At 37.5% G+C, this 21,636-nt stretch overlaps 1 protein-coding gene across 2 annotated transcripts in view; it reads left to right on the top strand.

Moving 5' to 3' along the window:
• The window catches only part of LOC136857433 (NEDD4-binding protein 1), an 85,360-nt gene extending 64,298 nt beyond the window's left edge, over positions 1–21,062 (top strand). For both annotated transcript variants that reach the window (XM_067136092.2, XM_067136091.2), the window contains one exon: positions 5,286–21,062. In XM_067136092.2, the coding sequence (XP_066992193.2) occupies positions 5,286–5,388 (103 nt within the window). In that variant the 3' untranslated portion in view covers positions 5,389–21,062. The remainder of the gene's footprint in view (positions 1–5,285) is intronic.
• The last annotated feature ends 574 nt before the right edge of the window (positions 21,063–21,636 follow it).

The raw sequence follows: 21,636 nt of genomic DNA, 5'->3' as shown, positions 1-21,636 counted from the left end.
CCAATGCTCAGCCATGATTCCAAACGATGAGGAAACGGAAGTGCATGGTCTCAAAACCCACAAACACACAGGCCAAAACAAACAGATAGGTAAATACCACTCTCCGTTCTCGCACGTGTGCACACAAACAAAGAAAGAAAAATTTAAAACACACACAAAATTAAGTAAGAGCCTGCAAAAAACAGGTGATAAAAAGCTACTGAAATACAATTGCATAGAACCGTTCTTGTAACTGTGGCACGTGAAATGAAATAAAATGAAATACCTGGGAGTAGTAATAAGGAATCTCGAAATATTTACGTCAATCAAAATTATGACTCGCAGCAGAGAGCCGAGCCTTGAAACAAGTAAATTCACGATAATAGCAATTCGTAGGTCAAGAAGCACATTTTAAATCCCAGTTTGTTCGTCATTTTTCAATCCCTCCATTGTTGATGTCATGAGCAGAACAACTTAACACTCAGAGAGTGAGAGACAGACTGTGTATAAACACAGATGGCTAGAGCGAACACTCAGAGAGTGAGAGACAGACTGTGTATAAACACAGATGGCTAGAGCGCCATCTTCAGTGAGAAAAAGTTTCACGTCACATTCGGGTAATGTTATCGCTAATGGCGACAGTCAAGGATAAGGAGGAATAAAGGAAGTGCATTACCAGGGCTGGCTTGGTTCGGCACACTACAATGATTCTATGGGGGGAATCGATCTTTCTGATCAGTACGTCATTACGTACTCCACAGCAAAAAATCGGATGAAGAAATATTACCTGTAAAGTTTCTGGCATCTTCTGGACCTCGTGGTATTCAGTTCATTCATTTACCGACAACATGGAGGAAAATTCAATCACCTGCAGTTCAGAATTCACATCGTTGATAAAATCCTTGAGAAGTACACAGGATCAACGCCTTCTCTGCTGCTCCGTGTTTTCGTGCTTACCACATAGAAGAAGTGTAAAAAAAGTGTGTGAGGTGCAAACTGTGTAAGTATTATAATTAGTGAAGTCAGTCCTGATGTGTAAATTTATTGTAAATAAAGAAATAATTGCCTTGAGAAGATGATTAGAACCAGGCTACAGTTGTAAGTATAGTAGAAGTCCGTTACAGCGAGAATTCATAACAGAGAAAAAATTACTCGCTATAACGGATTGTCGTTATATCCGATTTTTGTCTAAAAGTTGGAAAACCCTTCATACACATAAAAATCGATATGAAACGGCAATCATTTTGTTCAAAACTTGTGTTTCCGCACATGATATCCACACTATGGCTTACTTGTTATTTTTCGTAATCCGATACGTGAAAGTGTATGTTTAATTTCATTCTGAAAAAAATATAGTACCGTATTTTTCCGAATCCAAGATGAACCCCACTTTTCCCTTCAAAAAATTTAAATCAGGCTCAAAAAGAAGTTTGTAAATCATATGAATGCCTTGTTGTACATTAGGCCTACGTATTTCTAGACTATTTTTAGACGCCGTATATTGACTTTCGTCACGCCGTATTTTCTTTTCCTTGTGGCTGCACAATTATTCTTTATTTTCGCGGGTTTAAGGACCATTAACTTAACATTGGCATCATAATACCGAAAAGAACTCGAAAATTTTCCGGCAATGCCTATTCCATGCGTCTCCATCAGGAAATTATTCTTGTCGTCTTGTTGTCTATAAAACTGTTACTTTTACGCAGCGTCAGATATAACCGCTACACGCACGTCTCGCTTGTCGGGTTCGGCCAAATTCAGCGGCTAGCGGTGTATAGGTCTAATCGCGAACATTGAAAGTCAACGAACGAGTTTATTGCGTCACGGTATGGCCCTTCCGCCCTTGCATTTTTCGTGCACATGCCTCACAACTTCATCTTCGACTTCTTTAAAGCGTCCTTCTTGCGGACCACTAAATGCATTTTTTTTAGCTCCTTGTCTTCACGCTAACGCCAAATACTGGCTTTAGGTAGGCCTATGCTGTATGTTCTTGCGCCTGCACAATTATTTTACATTTTTGAGTTTTTAATAAACATCAACTTAAAATTGGCATCATAATATCGACTAGAACCCGTTGAAAATTTGCCGGCAATACCTTTTCCACGTGTCTTTACAATACGACTATCCATCACGAAAATATTCCTGCTGTCTATAAACCTTAATTTTACTAAGCGTCAAGTACAATAGACGCGTTATGACTTTGCCACTGAGTGGCCATGGCTTTTCTAAGAATTCGAAGGGTCGCATGGTTTGATGCCATTCTGCAGATTTGAGAAACACACGGGCACTGCACAACCGGTTGTCGCGGCTAGCGATGTGTAGTAAAGAGGCGGTCGTTTATTGTCAACGAGTTCTGTGCGCGTGTGAAAAGAAGCAGCGTGGTTACCGCGGTAGTTGCCAGTGGTATCAATTAACTTACTGTTAAGCCGCGAATGCAACAACCCTTAAGTTTTCGCAAAAGATTCTGAGAAAAAATGTCTTGGATTCGGAAAAATACGGTATCACTCCAGAGATTTCTGTGGCAAACACCTCAGCTTTCTTCTTCAAACAGCGTCACCTAACCTAACCGTACATGTACCTTATCATGAGAACATATTTGAAACACATGTAGAGAAATAACCTCCACGCGAAAAATGTACATGTAAATAGCCGTAACTAGATGCGAGAAGATATGAAATATCCTCTGAAATCAGTGATGTACTCTGCCATATCTTGAGGTGTATCACATTCTTACTTAATTTCCGTATATCACATTAAAATGAAGATATCGTTTACTTCAGTCTTTATTTTTAACGAGTTAACAACTGCTATCGGCCACATTATTTACGCATTTATTACGAAAACGTGTTATCCTCTTTCATTTCGAATTTTCTTTAGAGAACAGCAGTCGATAGGTGTTACTAATCAACTCCAACATCACCTTTGAATGTCAATGAGAGAGATCGCAAAATGCACAAAGTGAAAAAACTATACCGTACCGAAGATGATCGATCGCTTTTTTTTTTATTTTTTTTTTTTTTTTGCAAACGTTTCAGTTTTCTTATTCAAACAGCGTCACGTATCCTAACCTAACCGTACTATACGTATGATGAAAACACACTTCAAGCGCCAGTAGAGAAACTACAACTTTTTCGCTATAAATTTTCATAATAGCCTTTCCGTAAATTAACCAGACGCGACAAAATATAAACTAACCTCTGAAATAAATTAAGCACTCTGCCATATCTCGAGGTTTATCCCATTCTTACTTAATTGCAGTATTTAGCCTCAAAATTAAGCGGTAGTTTAGTCAGCCTTAATTTTTTTAACAAGTTAACAACCGTTATCGGACACGTTATTTACGCATTTATTACGAAAATATGTTCTCTTTCATGTCTAATTTTCTTTACGGAACAGCTGTCGGCGGGTATTACTAATCGACTCCGACATCGTCTTCGAATGTAGACGAGGTAAATCGCTAGTGCACATAGCGAGGAAACGATGCCGAAGATAATCTATCGCATGCAATATTATCGCTGGGGGGTATAAATGTTGGTAACGGAAAAAATCGCGCGCGCTTAATCACTCGTAATAACGGATGCGCCAGTGATAGGGTTCTCGCTGTAACCGAAGAACGATACACAGTTTAATATAGGAATTTTGAAGGGACAGAAAAAAAGTCATCGCTATAACGGAGTTCTCGTTATATGCCGTACTCGCTATATCGGACTTCTACTGTACTTGTGCTCAAATTATTACCAAGACTGCAAATACGGCATGAAATGTTTCTCAACTCTGGTATTTATTTCAGAAATTTGTAGATTAGTTAATGATAAAGTGTATTCCTGGTGCACGTTTTATAATTTTCCTGAAATTAATATGAAAATTAAAATATTCTGAGAAGAAATTTATATTTGTGATTTTCAGAAGCTAGTATGAACCCCACTGTTGGCAGCCTTGAAGATGGTTTTCTGTGGTTTCCCATTTTCACATCAGGCAAATGCTGGGGCTGTACCTTAATTAAGGCCACGGCCGCTTTTTCCCATTCCTAGACCTTTCCTATCCCATCGTCGCTGTAAGACCTATCTGTGACGGTGCGACGTTAAAAAAAGGAAGGTCCTCTTTGCACCAAAAATGAAAGACCAGCGAATATTAACAAATAGGTGAAAAACCAACCTCTATATCAAAATTACAATATATCTAGCATTATTTATCAAGTATATCGAAATCTGGAGCATTTCTTGAAAATTTATTTATTTTTTTTTTTTTCCTCGTTGCGAAAATTCATCCCCACCAGTTAAGCAACTTTAGCAGTCTCGTTAGAACTCAACAGTCGAGTACAAACTGACCAAAAGAGTTGGCTGCTCACCTCGGACCCTGTAGCTATGAGCTTGTATTTTGGAAATGCACTGTCAGCCATTCTGGAAGACCTCGGTCGTTTTCTTCTCGTTCCTGTCCTATGCCATCGTCCCCGTAAGACCTGCCTGAGTCAGTGCAACAAAACCAGTAGCAAAAGAATGCAAATTGCTACACAATTCTAGTGCTATGTGTGTCAGCTTCACTGGGTCGCACGCTATGAAACATAAATGGTGCCAGTCATGATCGATGGACTTTAAAGGACTTCAGGTCTTAGAAATGATATTCCTTCTTTCCTATCTTCAGAAGACAGGAAGAGACAAAATAACCAATAGGTCGGATTAGAAAGGAACTTGCTAGTAACATTAGAAATGAATAGACTAAAGTGATACGGCTCCTGATAGGACTTTGATTACATTGTCCCAGGCCGTAAGAGACATTCTATGAGAAACTAGTATGAAGAGGTGTAGGACGGCAACAGAAACTAGAATAGCAATTTTGATCGGGCAGAACAAATTGAGCCTAATTTACAACTGTACCTAGCCTGCTGGGGGGGGGATAAACATAAGCCCAATTTTAATATGTAGATCTTGGATATTGAGCCAGCTCATTTCCCGATATTAATTTTCAAACTCTTGTTTTTTGTCATTTCTGCACTTGCAATAACTTGGATAATCTTTTTTATATGCTAAATTCTGCTCGGGCTCGTAAATGTTATTGAGATTAAATGAGACAGACCTAATTTTCCCTTAACATTGACGAGAAGTGTTAGTACTTATAACCTCTTACTGCAAATGGCAGTTGCCTGTCAGTTATTAACTAGGCTCGACTTTGTGTGACCACAGTCGTGAGAAGAACGGCTTTGTAGGTGAGCCGTTAATTTCATTCCATTTTGTTATCTCTTGTTATTATTACAGATCTGATCCTACCACCTCGGTTTAAGAGACATATTGTTAACATTCTGCTTTCAGGCTGCTTATGTTCACTTGGGTTGGCGATCTTCTGATGTTTCCATTGGATCCTCTGGGTAGGCACGGACCAAAATTAGATGAATTCCTTCGATTCCCACCCTAACTGAGAACGTGCAGAAATGTCTCATTTTTCTTTAATAGACGATTTCAAAAAATGGCCCATGGGCTGGAAGACTCATAAAGTGGTTTGAGTTGCTGTTTTAGTGTGTTAAAAAAAATAGTCAGTTGTAAAGATTTATGAAAACATTTTTCATAACATTTTGTATGAGGTGAAATTAAATTTCTGTTTAAAGAAAAAATGCTAAAGCCAGTTGCAGAATGCGATTTGTGTTTTTACTATTTAGCAAAAAAAAGGAGATAAAAAGACTTAAGTTTGTTTGATATTCACTTCATGGGGAGGGGAAAACTATTGAGTATCTTCAGTTTAGTTTGCTAGGTGGGCAGGGCTGTAACTCCCCTTCTCTCACCAGCAAGAACTCATCAACAAGGAGAGCAAGTTAATTGGACGAAATAAGATGTACGTATTCTCATTTTTGCTTGCAATTTCTCTTAGCAAGTTCTGTTGATATCTTTGGCCTCCTCGGTGACTGTTTTTCCTTCTGTATGATGTATTTTTCAGACTTTTATTGGAAAAATAGTGTAAGAGAAACTGTTAAGTACCAGTTAGAGAGAGGAGAGTTTTGTTTATAAATGTAAGGGTACTAGTTGTCCCAGGCATGGGCTACCATAACAGTGCTAATATTAGGAAGGAATTGAGTTGAGAAAAGTTTCAGTTGCTTGCTTTGAATAAAGCGCACAGAATACATATGACATAGGTACCAAAGTTCTCCCATTGTCTGTAATGGTGAGAGAAATGTACTAAACTGGGTGTACAGAGGCAGTGCCGTTGTAGGGAAGGGGAAAGGGGAGATCCTGGTGTATTGATTTATAATTAATTGTTACTCATTTTCTGTTTCATAAAGTGTAACAATACACCTGTATCCCACCTGTTCATATCCAGTCTTCAACAGGAAAACCGTATAAAATGTTAAGCAACCAGTTGCAAGTTCCTTTCTCTCCTCCTATCACAGATGAGGGATTTGTTTGAAATTACAGTAAACCCTCCCAATAATTTGAACTGTATAAGGGCATTATGGCCAATTTAGTTTGAATTATGGGATAGGAAAAGTCAAAAGCAGGTAGTGTGTGCCTCTTTAAATTTGAGATTGAGACTTCATGGACAATACAGCTGATTTGTGTAGAGACCACACTTTGTTGTGATATTTCTATCAGAAATATTAAGTGTAGAGTAATGTAAGATGATAATTTCTTTTAGATCAGTTTTAAAATTCAGAATCTTGGCTTTTCTTCTGGGCTTACTGTGTTTGGTATCTGTGTTGCGCTTTTACCATAGTAAGTTGCTGTTTTTGCTTCTTTCAATTACTTCCTAATGGTACTGATTGTCACCTTCTGACCAAAGGTATACTTGTGTGATGTACTCATCTGAAATATTGTGTTTGGTCATTGCAGATATTCAGATTAATTTCCCAGTTAGAATTAGTGCTGCTGGAGAAAGTTATTATTTGAAGATGATTAGTTCTAGGCAATATTTTTTCTACTAGATGTTGTACTGTAGATTCATAAGTCATTTATAGAGAAGGGTATGGTGTGTTACGGGGCTATTCTGCTGATGATGTAAGTGAACTGGAATCTAACCAAAGTTTTGTATTTCCTGGCGAATGTTATGGAGGTTACGATTAAAATTGAACTGCCCAAATTCAGGAGATTCTGAAAATACCATCTATTCATTTGTAAGAAGTGTTTTAGCAATGAATTTGAATTTACAGGTCCTTCACTTCCAAATTCTTTAAGTTCATCACTTGTTTGAAGGTTTCATTTGTAAACTGTTTCTGCCTAAAAAAAATCCTTGAGGCAACATATTGGGAATGGGTGCTGTCCTGAAATATCTCCAAAACAGTCTGTGATACTGGTAGAGTTCCCTAGTAGAGTTATGAACCTTCTTTTCAATTGCCTTAGGTTTTCGTGTTGAATGTAACTGCACAGCCTTTCTTATTTGGTTACCTATAGAGACATCTTGTTTAAAATATTTTAATGTGAAAATGACAGTCTTTTGATCCTTATAGGAATTAATACTAATACTCGACAATAGTGTACATTAGTGGGGAATCGTTCAAGATCAGTTCACCAGACCTTTTTCTCTTCCCATTGGCTGCCGTGAAAGACTACTTATTACATAAGACTTGCCTTGTATTGGCATGAAATTGGAAGTGTTTAAATCACAGAAATGATGTTTGTTTGTTTCTTGTTTTCATTTATTTATTTAATTATTAAGTTAGTATGCACATCTCACATTACAGCTCGTAGACACTAACATGGTCATGAGAGACCTATTTGTCCTGTGAACACTGTTCTAGTATTGTTAAAACAGATGTTTACTTGTGAAAGTGATCAAATATCTTGCTGTGGAATGTCAAGTAAATAAGTAAACTTTCAGAAACCGGTGTCAGAATGTACGTAAAATTAAAGTTTCTTCTAAAATGTCATTAGCTGAAAATATGTCTCTGGAACTAATACAGCCATGTTTCGGGGCTTATTTTTCCTTTGTATGAACATCTGATTTTTAGGTGGTCTAGGTTTGTTAGCTGTAATCCAACTTGAGCTAATTTGTGCACTGAAGGCTGCTCATTTGTATTTTTGAAGCTCTTGTTGAGCTGTGGTAACTTTGAGTTGGATGTTACAAATGCTGTAAGAAAAATCACGGTTGTAATCCACCTGTTCCCTTTTCGACCCTGTGAACTCCGTAGATACTGCATCTTCAGTAGATTTTTGGTTTTATTTGTCTGGTAATTTTGTAGCATTTCTTGTGACATTGATTTATATAGTTAGGCCAGAAAGAAACCTTTCTTATTTATGTCGGATGATTTTGGAAGCCTTTGTTTTGTTACCGTACTTTATTATATTCGACAGTTATTTTCTTCAAAGCATCCATAGTTGAAAGTATGATGTATTGCTGGGCACTCTGAAATAATAATTGTTGTGATCAGGCCAGTCACTGTATGGCTGGGCACTCTGAAATAATAATTGTTGTGATCAGGCCAGTCACTGTGCGAGTACAATTTACCCATAAAATATGACCCTGTTGTGTGATATGTTGTGTTGTATATATTTTGTTGAAGTTATATATTTTATATTATCCATTGCCTGTACATAGTAATTTGGTTTGCTCATGCCTGGTGGGGAATAATTAAGCCTGTATATTAGTCCAGTATCAAACTGTTATCTTCAAAATATTGGTGTACTTCTGTTCTTAATTTTTCATCTCATTTAAATACCAATCCATCAAGTAATGTATGTTTATTTTTTATTTTTGCCCTGGCTCTTGATGATATCCTTCTGCCGGAGTACACCAGTGACTCGGAGATGTATCCTGGTGGACAAAAGTGGAGAAGATTGTTTGTATTATTTACAATATTGTACCATTATTTTGATGACTGGTTGTCTCCCTAGTCAGTTCAGATAATGGTGTGTCCATTGATATAAACAATCTCATTGTTTTAACACTTTGTACATCAGTATATTAAAAAGTTCATTATAGTCAACATTTAAATGTGGTGAGTATAACCTAATTTTATCATACAATATACAGGTGTACCAAAACTCGGCGGCAAGAATTTAGGAGTGGATTCCTCGCATAGAGAGAAGAAAGAAAGTTTGACAACATGGGTCTGGAAACGTATACTTACAAATTTATTCAAACTTTTGTACATTTACACCGTACGTCTGTAACAGCAGCTGAAGCACTTTGAGGTATCAGAGAAAATTTTCTAAGCGATGACCTTTAGCTTGAATACAAGCTTCCACTAGCTGTCACATAGAGTTACACACGCGATCAAAAATGCCTGGTGTAGTGCGTACTGCCTGACAGGTTGTCACAATGCAATCACGTAAAGTTGCTTCATCAGGAACAGGAGTCGCATACACGAGAGACTTAACGTGTCCCCACAGGTAAAAGTCCAGGGGGGTTCAAGTCAGGAAAGCATGGTGGGCAAGCAGTCGGTCCTCCTCTACCTATCCAGCGCTCAGGAAAATGGGTATTCAGGTACCTGCGGGCAGGTAGATTGAAATGTGTGCGAGCACCATCATGCATCAAAAACATTTTGTCGATAGAATTCAAGTGGCATGTCTTCCAAGTAATCAGGCAATGCAGTACGCAAGAAATTCGTGTAGTTCTGTCCAGTAAGCCTATTCGGAAGAACATGTTCCCAACAAGGAATCACCAACAATGCCTGCCGAGTGTTAATGGCGAACCTCTGTTGATGAGAAGATTGGATGACTGCATGAGGATTTGTATCACTCCACACGTGTTATGGAAATTTTGTATTCCGTCTCTTGGGAATGTTGCTTCATCTGTGAACAACACAAAAGCTGCGAAGTTAGGCGTGATGCCGCGTTGTTGTAGGAACCACCGGCAGAACGTTACTCTTGCAATCTGCTAGAAACAAGGCTTGTACACCCTGCAGATGATACGGATAAAACAGGTTTTCTCGTAACAGTCATCAGAAGAATTGTAACCGGTTTCTTGAATTTTTTTTTTTTTTTTTTTTGCAAACAGGACATGTAAATTTTTACTAATATTAATTTGTGTTACAAAGTTTGAATAAATCCGTTAGTATACGTGTCCGGACCCATACCTTTGTTTTTTCTTTTCTCTACGTGAGGAATCCATTCCTAAATTTTTGCCGTTGAGTTTTGGTACATCCTGTATAGAAAGACGGGAACATCTAAAGGAACACATCCTATGTTCCTTTCTTTCTATATTACTTGATTTATTCATTTCCATTCATATAACTTTATTTTATCTGTAATTCACTTCTTTGGCTTGAAAAAAATGATATCCAATAGTATTCTTTTTATACTCATTTTCTGCTTAGTACTTTGGTGCAAATGTATGTAACGTTTTATTGCATGTCTATAGTATTCATTATTGGTAAATGTCAAGAAAATTATTATTTTTTTGCATTTATTGAATGCATTTAGTCATTCCAGCTGTAGGCCAACTGGCTTTTTCATAGATTTTATTTTCCAGTCTTTAGCTGATGTAATTATAAAAATTGATGAGCACTTGATATAGGCCACGTTAAGCTATTCAACTGAGTTCTTCAAAACACATATCCTCAAATCAAATTAAAATGCCTGTGGTGTGCTTAAAATTATCCATGGAAGTCATGTTAACTGAACCAAAATTTGGTGTTATGATGGCCAAATGCTTTGCATTTTAAACATATGAGCTGAGTGTACGACTGTCAAATTAAATGCTGTTCAAGATAAAATAGGTTTTTTGTGGTTACATTGGTTCACATATTGGGAATAATCGAATCAGCTATAGATATTTAATAATATACTGGATAATGATATTGTCAGATTGAATCCGACTTTCAAGACTACAGTAGAACCTCGATAATTTGAAATCTGTTCATTCAAAATCACGGCTAATTCGAAGAAGCTCTCGTTCCCGGAAACATGAGGTACGGTTTTGCACGTTATTTAAATTGTTTAATTTGAAGTATGGATCATTCGTAATTCGAAGAACAATTACCGAAATTCAGACTTTTAATTCAAAACTGCCTTTAAGTTTTTAAAAAAGTATTATTTTACAGAGTAATTTAAATTAAAAATTTATCCACATCGTGATAGAATGAGTCTTCCGAAACGTACAGGGGTAGCTAACTGCACTTTCACACACTTTGGTGTGTCTACAATGTGCTTCATATTTGCTAAGTGAAATTGTAAGTCTTTTGTATTCAGCATTTTAAGGAACGCCATATCATCACATAGCAGACAGTGTACGGAGAAGCACAATCCGCGAACACTGGTTATGCCGACGGTTGGCGAAAAAGAGTGGCTCATATAATCAATTCATATGCATCGAACAATATTGTCGTCGATGAAACTTTTTTTTGCCGAGCCTAAACAGACTTAAGGTTTTAAACGAGACAAGCGCCAGCCGGGAAATCATACAAGGGTGGGGGCATTGTACTGTGTTGAAACTTGTAATGCACAGAGAAGCGAGACACTTCCTCCGCTTGTCATAGGAAAGTTCGATAAGCCACAATGTGTTAAAGGCGTCGGGCACTTTCTGTGCTAGTACAAGGCATCTAAAAATGCAAAAAACCATTAGAACAGGGGAGCCAGCAATATTTGTCTTCATCTTTGAATCGTGTGGATTTTTTTTTCATTGCGTGAGGTTATGTTTGCCAGTGATTTATCCAAGTTGAATAGGACTAATGTCGATGCACTTTGTTGGATACTTTTCGGAAATAGTTTTCTTCATGGCACTTGAAAGATTTAAACTGTGAATCAAAGCGATTGCATGCATTAATGGCTCATAGAATACTTTGTTACATGGCAAGGGCTGGCATTTCTGAATTTCGAGAGAGGTGCCGTGGCGGGAAATTGAAGAATGTTGTTTTTATTTCTTTCTTTCGTTGCATGAGGTTATGTTTGTCAGTAAGTTTTCAAAGTGCATAATTTGAATGCTGTAAATGCACCTTGTTGGATACATTTTGCCATGGCATTTGAAAGGTTTAAACTGTGAATCAAGGTTAATTGCATTCGGTAACGGGTCTTAGAATATTTTGTGATGCGGCAAGGGTTAGCATTTCTGAATTAAGAGTTGGCGGTTAATTCAAAATCACGTAATTTGAAGTCCGATTTTTGCGTCCCAGCGACTTCAAATTAACAAGGTTTTACTGTATTTATATGTAAAAACTAAAAACTCCCTAGGCCTCCCGATCCTAACACCGTTAGGGTCGGAAGACGCAAGAGTTGACCAGAGAAAATGCAGGGAGTATTCACACTTACAATAATTCTGTGACTATAGCCGTTACATTGAATATGTCCGGCTCCATAGCTAAATGGTTTACGATTCCCGGCCGTGTCGGGGATTTTAACCTTCATTGGTTAATTTTGATGGCTCTGAGGCTGGGGGTGTGTGTGCTGTCTTCATTATTAGAATTCATCCCAGGTAGGACCCCGTCCTATACGGCGCCAGCTCAAAAGACTTGTACCAGGCCTCTCTTCAGAGGCCACACACCATTATTATTTATGCTGAAAATAGTTGGAGAAGAGCAGGAATTCCTCAAACTGAATTTTTTAATGCTCGTGTTTTAACTGGTACACGATTTCACTTAAGACTCAACCAACAATAATTGAATATAAACAATAAGAAATAGCATATAGAAGAGCATTTTACTTTTCTAGATGTCTTTGAACTGTTGCATTTTCTCATTGGAAGAACAGAAAACAGAACATGGTGTTAGGAAACTGCCCTTATCTAATGGGTAACTCATTCTCAAGTTCATGTGTTAAAAAGTCAAAGCATGACTTAGTCAAATTTACTGATTGATTATAAGAAAGAAGGATGTCTTGGCACCTCATTTTCCTGTGTCTTCACTATAGGTAAGTTCTATTGTACAAAATGTTTTGAAAAGACAAAAGTAGAGAGGTGGGTTTAATTGGGGTGAGAATTTGGCGGTAATGTTGTTGCTTGCATATTGTGTAAACCAAGTTTGAAGCTGTTTATATAATATATGACAGCCTCGTGTATAGGGGTTTGATTCCTGGTTAGTCTAGGTTTAATTCTGGACTAAAGGCTGGAATTATGAAATCAACTGTTCTTGCACGTGACTGGAATTTTTCTTTACATAGTAAGAGTTTAATTTCATCCTTGATCTCTTAATTACAATTGATTTATGATGGTAGCGATTATTGTTTTAAGAGGAACTACGACTGGGCAACCATCAACAAAAGAACTGAGGCCTCACAAACCTAATATTGTCAGGGTCGGAAGACAACAAGAGTTGACCAGAGAAGGTAAAATAAGAAATATGAAAACGAGGAGCCGGGCGCACGTAAATGGAAGAAAAACCAGATTCGTCTAGGACCTCGTACCCGCCACACTCTCAAGTTGAGAGCCTCTGCAGCTCCCGTTAAGTCGCCTGTTAACGACAGTCAGGGGATGTATTCCACCACCCCTACCCACAGGAGATGATTGAATTATACATATGTACATTCATCTTCATTATAGACTGTGAAGCAGCCTCTGTGGCTTCATTTTGTTCTACACCTTGCTAAAAACGTTTCAAAGAACCAAGCAAGTTGCTTTGCAGTTTGGGTCACTTGGCTGTCGCATTTTATTCAGGAGATAGTTGGTTTTAACCCCACTGTCGGCAGCCCTGAAGATAGTTTTCCATCAGTTACCTTTTTCACACCAGCCACCGCTTCTTTCCCCGTCCTAACCTTTACTTATCTGTATTGTCATAACACCTGTCTGTGTCAGTGTGACAGAAAACAAATTGCAAATGAAAAAAATTGATTGCCTCCATCATTGCTCTCCTCCTCGTGAACATTGTTCGGAATTTCTTTCATGTTGAGAAGATATTCAAATATTCTTTCCTTCTGCCCAGTGATTCACTAGGATGTACAATGAGTTAACTTAATTCACTCAAAAGTGCTATTCATTTCTCTTTTCACTCCCTTTCTGAGATTCTTTATTACTATCCAGATAAGTTTTTCTACCTCGTAACCTAGCCTTTCCAGATTATTTCCAAAATCTTCTTGTGATTTCTTTTGGACTCTGCAATTATTCATTTTGCTCTTATTTCTTTCATCTTCATACAATTCCCTATCTACATCATTTGTTGTTTAGAGCCATTTTTGATACCGGTACACCTTTTTACGTTTACAATCTGCTCTGACTTCAGCATTTCGCAAAGACATTCACTTCTTCCCATCTTTACAAATGGTTATTCTCAGCATTCCCTTGTTTCTACCACGGCATCCCTGTATACCACCCGTTCTCCTTCTGTATGCCGAACCCGGTATCTGTCTGTATCATCTCTAATCGTCTTGGCAATTTTCTACCCTTGTTTATCTCAGAAATTGGGTTCCAGTTGGGATATTTTTCTATGCTAGTCCAAGTGACACTCAGTTTATTGCAGATCAGATGGTGGTCCATATCATCAGAAACTCATGGAATACCCAAACTTTCTTAATAGATTTTCTGAATTTCAAATCAGTTAAAACACAGTAAGGCTAATCATTGAACAATTTGCTGAGTATCAGACATCTGTATATACTTTTAATTGATTTTGAAATTGCCTTTGACTCTGTCAACCAGAGGAAAATGTGGAAGGCTATGGAAAAGTTTGGAATTCCACAAAAGTCCGTCTTACACAGGCAATGTATGATGGATATACTTGTCAAGTAGAACATAAAGGGAAGCTGTCTGAACTTTTTGCTGTAAAATCTGGAGTACGACAAGGATGTCTACTGTCGCCAATCTTGTTTATCATGACACTGGATTACATGCTGAGAGACGCAACGAATAGAAAGCGTGGCATTCCGTGGGTATTAAATAACTGATTGGAAGAACTGGATTATGCAGTTGATCTCTGTCTTCTTGCAATATTTTTGGGACATGGAAATCAAACTGAATGGCTTAAAAATAGAAGCTAAAGAAGTAGGGTTAACCCAATGAGCAGTACTGCCATCTATTTACGTTCTCAAAGTTTGCGCCTGAACAGTACCGCCGTCTAATTATGTTTCATGTTGAATGTTTGAAATTGTTTTGTGCCATCGACTGGCAGGTTTCTAGAACAAAGGGGGGTGTTTCAAATGTTCAGTGAACATTATTCCATGTTTTATCACATCTCGTATGTTCTGTGATGAAGTTCTGTTGAAGCATCCGTAGTTACGTAACCTAAATTCATATGCAATTGTGCTAAAAATTACAACACCCGGGAACTGTTTCCGTTGAGTGCATTGCATGACTATTCCTTGACAATACACATTATTTTTCTTTCCCCCATCTCTGGTTAGGGGCTGATGACCTTAGATGTTAGGCACCTTTAAACAGCAAGCATCATCACCATCTCTGGTTTCCGTAGAAACAACCACTCTGATAGTAAACAATACATGTCGTAATGGCGGGATCAAATCAAGGATGTGAGCTTGCTCCACAAGATGTAATATAAGTTGTTGTTGATCGTAATATTATAAACTTCGTAGTGTCGGAAATGAACAAGTAGTGCTTATTCATTACGGAAAATACAGATATGAAGGAATAGTCAAAGTTACATAAGTGGCAAGGCATAACCTAGAGACTCCTTATGTTTTACTGGCAACTGTTTTGTTTTGTTTATGGTTTGTATTGAAAAGGATACGGAAATTGAAGAGTTGAACACGATGAAAAACTAGACTGTCGGTCAGTACCATACCCTAAAGATATTTTGATGGGTGAAACTGTTGTAAAATCAAGTCAGTGTGTTGTAAATGGTACAAACTTGATCACATATAGAGAGTAATTATTTTTTTGACAATTTTACTATTCCTTTCAATATTTTGAGGAAAATATTTTCTATGCCACTGATTTCAATTAAATTGAAAGTATCAGTTATGTACCATAAGTTTAAATTATGTAAATTTATTAACAGAGAAAAGTTAGAATTAAAATAACTTAAAATTAAGAATTCAAAATTTTCAAGAAAAAACTCCTGGTGGCCTGTGTCACCAAAAACTCACTGATCAAAAGGTTAAAGATTAATAACAAAAAGACTAAGGAAATGGGCATAAACCATCGTAACAATTGTAACTTGACTAGATGGAATGGATATAGAAATGGTAGAGGAATTTTGCTACTTAGGAAGCATGGTAAGCCAGGATGGAGGTGCTTTGAGATGTGGTGAGTCGTATAAATAAAGCCAAATGAGCTTTTGCACAGTTACGACCAATATGGAGATCCTCTCACATTCGTATAAAAACGAAGCTTATTCAACTCAAATGTTAAGTCTGTGTTACTGTATGGAAGTGAGACCTGGAAAGTGACCACAAGGTTACAGACTTTTATAAATCGTTGTTTGAGGCACATTATGAGAATATGTTGACCCAAGACCATCTCAAACAAAGACCTTTGGGAGGCCAGAAGGCAAAGTTTCATACAGGAACAGATAATGAGAAGAAAATGGAGATGGATTGGGCACACCCTGAGAAGACAACAAGAAAGTATCACAAGGCAGGCATTGGGTTGGAATCCACAAGGCAGATCGAGGATTACCTGGAAGAGAACCATAGACAAGGAAATTGCTGGTGTTAACTAGACATGAAGGAAGGTGAAAGCACTGGCGGCAGATAGAACAAGCTGGAGACATTTCGTCGAGGCCCTATGTTCCACCTTGAATTAAAGGAAATAAATCAAGTCAAATCAGTTATGATATAGTCTGTTGTGGATCTGATGATTGTAACAATGAATAGCCTTATCGTTGAAGAAAGAATTCACAACTGCTATTCCCTTCCTAGCACATATGTCCGGTAAATGCTTCCTGTTCCATATTTACCCATCACGTGATATTAATCAGTTCTATTCCAATTCCAGTATTAAAATAGTCCATTAGCACTATTCTAACCTTTCTCCTCAGATCACATCATCATCCGCAAATATCATTACATTCATTCTTTCCCTCAATAATCTTCCTTTGCTGCCTTCACTATGTCATCCATTACATTATGAATAGTAAAGGTGACAACACACACTCCCTTGTTTAGCTCCCTATCAAATTCCATTTATTTTATTTTTGTTCTGAGGAATCTTTGGCCTGTCACGCTCCCATAGGTTTGAGGCTTGCTAAAACTTTTCTGTGGGGGCTTGGTTAATTTCATACGGTGCAAGACACATAATTCCAGTGAGACTGTTTCACTCTTACAACAGTTGGGAGCCACCGATGGATTGGATAGTCCTAACCACCTGAGGGCCCCAACTCAGAATAAGTCTGTTCCTTACTAGCTGATATCCCGACTCCTAGGTCGCAGTGGTTCACAAATTAGCATGTGACCTCAGGAACCCACACCATGAATTATGACATCAGACATTGGAATTCATGTAACCAATGTTTAAAAGGATTGTACTTACATTTCGTCTGTTCCCATTTCTTGACGGATACAGTCTCTCGGTACAGACCAGAGCAAAATGTCATTTCCTCCTATGTTGCAGTACAGAAGCTGCTGAGGTATGTGCGGCTGGCTGTTATGACCACCTCATTTTAACGTCTGTCGATTTTTGTGTTTTCCCGTGACTGCATAACCTGTGGTGGTGCTATCCTCTGGGCTAAAAGAACGGTATTTAGATGTTTATTTCTTAGAGTGAGCAGAACCATTCTTGAAATTTCAGCCTCAGGCTAGGTTACACACAATTTTTACTGATTGTAACAAATAGAACTTTGGGGTCACATCAAGGAAGTAGTAATAGTTGAAATGTTCAGACCATGTGAGTTGGAGGATAAGAACCATGGTTCACTAGCATTGTGAATCAACAAGTGTGATCTTGCAGAAGGATATCATGAGAGCCAAGGCCATTATAGTTATTATATCTATGCTATTTAACTTTTTCCTTGTTGAAACAAGCTTTATTAAAATGTATGAATTAGTATCATTTCTCATCCATTAAACATATATTTTACAATAAAAATTTTGTGTTTGCTTTTAAACCAGGAGTGTTCTCTGTGTCTCCTGTCATCCATGTACTAGTTAAACCTAAATATTAGAATGTGACTTCCCTTTCTCTTGCTCAGATGTTGATCATTTCTATTAAAAAAAGAAATAGCCAATACATCAGATGTTTACTGCAGAACTAGATTAACCTGAGACTGAACAAGGGACCTATTCCCTTCCATGGAATTGCTCTATCCACTATGTCATCCACCTGACACCATTGTGGATCTAAACTGTGTTGAACACCTGCAGAGGGTTTCTCGACTCCACACTTATTGAGAGCAGTTTCAAAATAGTTGTTCATTCTTGTCAAGATGTCTGCATTCTGTTCGGTTTTTAAATTATTGTTCTTTTCACCATTCTATAAATTATTTCATTTCTTTATTTGTGTCGTTGTTGTTTGATTGTTATACTCTGTCTTAATTTGTGGTTGATAACCTTGTGGTTTTCTGTGCTCCATGTAATCATGTGTGTTTCTTTGCTCTTTTCAATCTTCTAAATTGGACACATCTCTGCTGAATAACTTGAGGGAATTTTATTTAAACAAGAAAACTAACACTTTCTGCATAATTCCTGCATAGCCAGAACATATTAAGTTTCATTCAGCTGCCATTTGAATGCCTTCAAACTGAAAATGTAACAGTTTATAGTGTCGTAGGTGATCCCTCTACACAACTCAGCCTGAAGGCTATTTCAGAGGTCTGTTCTAAATCTTGTAGTCTTTATTCATCTTAATTCTTTTAACCGATGAATACCTACAAGTTGCCTTATACATCATTTTGCTTCATATTAATTGTTTCGCCTCTTTTTTCCAGTCTCATTATGGTACTGTCTTCTCCACTTAATTTCATTTTACGTCCAGCAATAGGTCTGTTGTATATTTTTAATAATTATGTAACCAAACTCTTATCTTGAAACAAAATTGGGCTGAATGGCTTAGGCGGTTGAGACGCTGGCCTTCTGACCCCAACTTGGCAGGTTCGATTCTGGCTCACTCCGCTGGTATTTGAACATGCTTAAATACGCCAGCCTTGTATCGGTAGATTTACTGGCACGTAAAGGAACTCTTGCGGGTCTAAATGCTGGCACCTCAGCATCTCCGAAACCCGTAAAAAGTAGTTAGTGGGACGTAAAATATAGATCCCGTTAGTATAATTTAGCATCAGTTTCAGTTGTAAGAGTTGAATATAATAATGAGCTCCTGTTGCTGCCCGTGTTCTTTTTCTCTGTTCTCAGAAGTAACCAGTATATTCCTGGATCACCAGTTTTTAACTAATTTCTAAATTTTGCTATTATCCTTGTAGCTAAATCTGATCATACAATCCACAAGGGTAGGGTGAGTATATAATTTCCAATTCAGTTTGCATTTTTCCCAATAAATTTGATTCTTTGCTTTGTATTCTATACTTTACAACTTGTCCTAGCATTTTTCATTCAGTAAGCTTTTAAAACTTATTGCAGTATTGTTGCTTCCCTTCTAAGAAATATAGTTATGGAATAATGAAAGTTTTTGGTGCGAGATGCAGTGTTCTCTCTAAACACCCCATTTTAAAATTATTTGTTTCTTGGTTTAACCATTCCCCTTATTATTGAATATTTAAAAGATTGAAATATTGGCATAACTATCTTGCAACCATTTGCATACACCTACACAAATAGTAATAACTGCCTAAAAGTGTGACTACAGTTAGAATTTATTACCAGGGAGACATACCAACTCTCATGGTGTATATCTACAGTAGATCTGTGGTATGATAGCCAAATAACTTAACTTCACAAATTGTCTTGTATAAAGAAAACCATTTGAGGAATTATAAAAAAGAATAGTCCAAAATAATATTATAGTTGTAAAAAATTTATTTCTACAGGGTTGTACCAAAACTCAACGGCAAAAATTTAGGAATGGATTCCTCACATAGAGAGAAGAAAAATAGGTTATGACAACATGGGTCTGGAAACGTATACCAACAGATTTATTCAAACTTTGTGACACAAATTCATTTTGGTTTTTAGTAATAATTTACATGTCCTCACGCAATCATCCATTCATCTCATCAACAGAGGTTCACCATTAACATTTGGGCAGGTATTGTTGGCGATTCCTTATTGGGACCCTACGTTCTTCCCAATAGGCTTACTGAACAGATCTACACAAATTTCTTGCATAATACATTGCCTGATTACTTGGAAGACATGCCACTTGCATCCCGTCGACAAATGTTTTGCATGCATGATGGTGCTCCCGCACATTTCAGTCTGCTTCCCACAGATACCTGAATACCCATTTTCCTGAGCACTGGATGAGTAGAGAAAGACTGATTGCTTGGCCACCACCACGCTCTTCTTACTTGAACCCCTGGACTTTTACCTGTGGGGAACCTTAAGTCTCTCGTGTATGCAACGCCTGTTCCTGATGAAGCAACTTTATGTGAGCGCATTGTGACTTCCTCTCGGGCAGTGCGCACTACCCCAGGCATTTTTGATCGCGTGAATCTGCGTAACTCCATACAACGACGAGCGGAGGCTTATATTCAAGCTGAAGGTCGTCACTTTGAACATTTCCTCTGATACAGGCTCAAAGTGTTTCAGCTGCCATTAAAGTCGTATGGTGTAAATGTACAAAAGTTTGAATAAATCTGTAAGTATACGTCTCCGGACCCATGTTGTAATAAACTTTTTTCTTATCTCTATGTCAGGAATCCATTCCTAAATTTTTGCTGTCGCATTTTGGTACATCCTGTATATTGCTGAAGATTGATACTTATGCAGATGAATTTCTGATTTCCATATTTTTCTTGTAGTTTTGTTTGTTTTTCTGTTTGTCTCTTTGCTCTTATTTCCAGTTATTCCTGTAAGGAAAGCAAGGCAGTCGGACAATAAGAGCCAACATCTGTGTCTGGATTACACTGTGGACTTTCAGAAACAAATGGAGACTGTATTAATATAATTCTTGAAAGAATACTGAAATGTTAACTCTGAATAATCACTCTAAATGAAACAGAGATATTAGTGTGGTTCTTAATTCTGTGCAACAGACCAATTAAAACTGGGCTGCAGGCATCAAACTGGATTAAAAAGTGTTACAGTTGTTATTTCTGTGCATTTTTGGACTGAGTTATAAGTCTGCTAAATTTACATGTTAATCTTTGAAGTGTTTCCTAGTACCAGGATTTTAACACTTACATAAATAACTGTTTTTATGTTGATCAAAATACACTATCTAATTCATCTTTCTATTGTACTGGTTGATTGTGTACCTTGTTCTTGTCCTTTTTCCTCCCATATGTGTAAAATTCCATTTGTTAAATCACCATCGCTGTATTAAGTTATGTTCTTTAACTTGTGTATACCTGTGATAAATTTTTAAAGAAAATCCGTTTCACATAAATATGTTCCTTGCTTTAATCCTAGAAGGAGAATTAAATCCGTGCTTACTTGATGGATTCACACAGGTTCATTGGGATGGCAAAAATTGGATTGGATTGGATTGTGTATTATTATTCATATCGTCGCTTCACCGGTAAAACGTTGTATCCCACAATACTCTTCCTATCCATTATTCTCCTTAAGACTGGTCACGCCTCCCAGCCACATATGGATACGCAGTCCATCAGAACAATGTCCGTTGTGTTCGTTTTCCTATGTCGACGATTAAACGAAAATGAACCTTACATGCATTGTGTACTAGGAGTGCGTAAATATGTAATGCAAACGTACATTCCTACAGTACGGTACTTTAAGGTTCCTTTTCCTTTACACATGGGCATAGGAAAATGAACACAACAAAATTTGTTCTGATGGACTGCAT

The sequence above is a fragment of the Anabrus simplex genome, chromosome 1, assembly GCF_040414725.1.
Source record: "Anabrus simplex isolate iqAnaSimp1 chromosome 1, ASM4041472v1, whole genome shotgun sequence".
NCBI lineage: Eukaryota > Metazoa > Arthropoda > Insecta > Orthoptera > Tettigoniidae > Anabrus > Anabrus simplex.
Note: the sequence above shows the minus strand (reverse complement) of the source record. Positions and strands in the feature narration are given on the sequence as shown.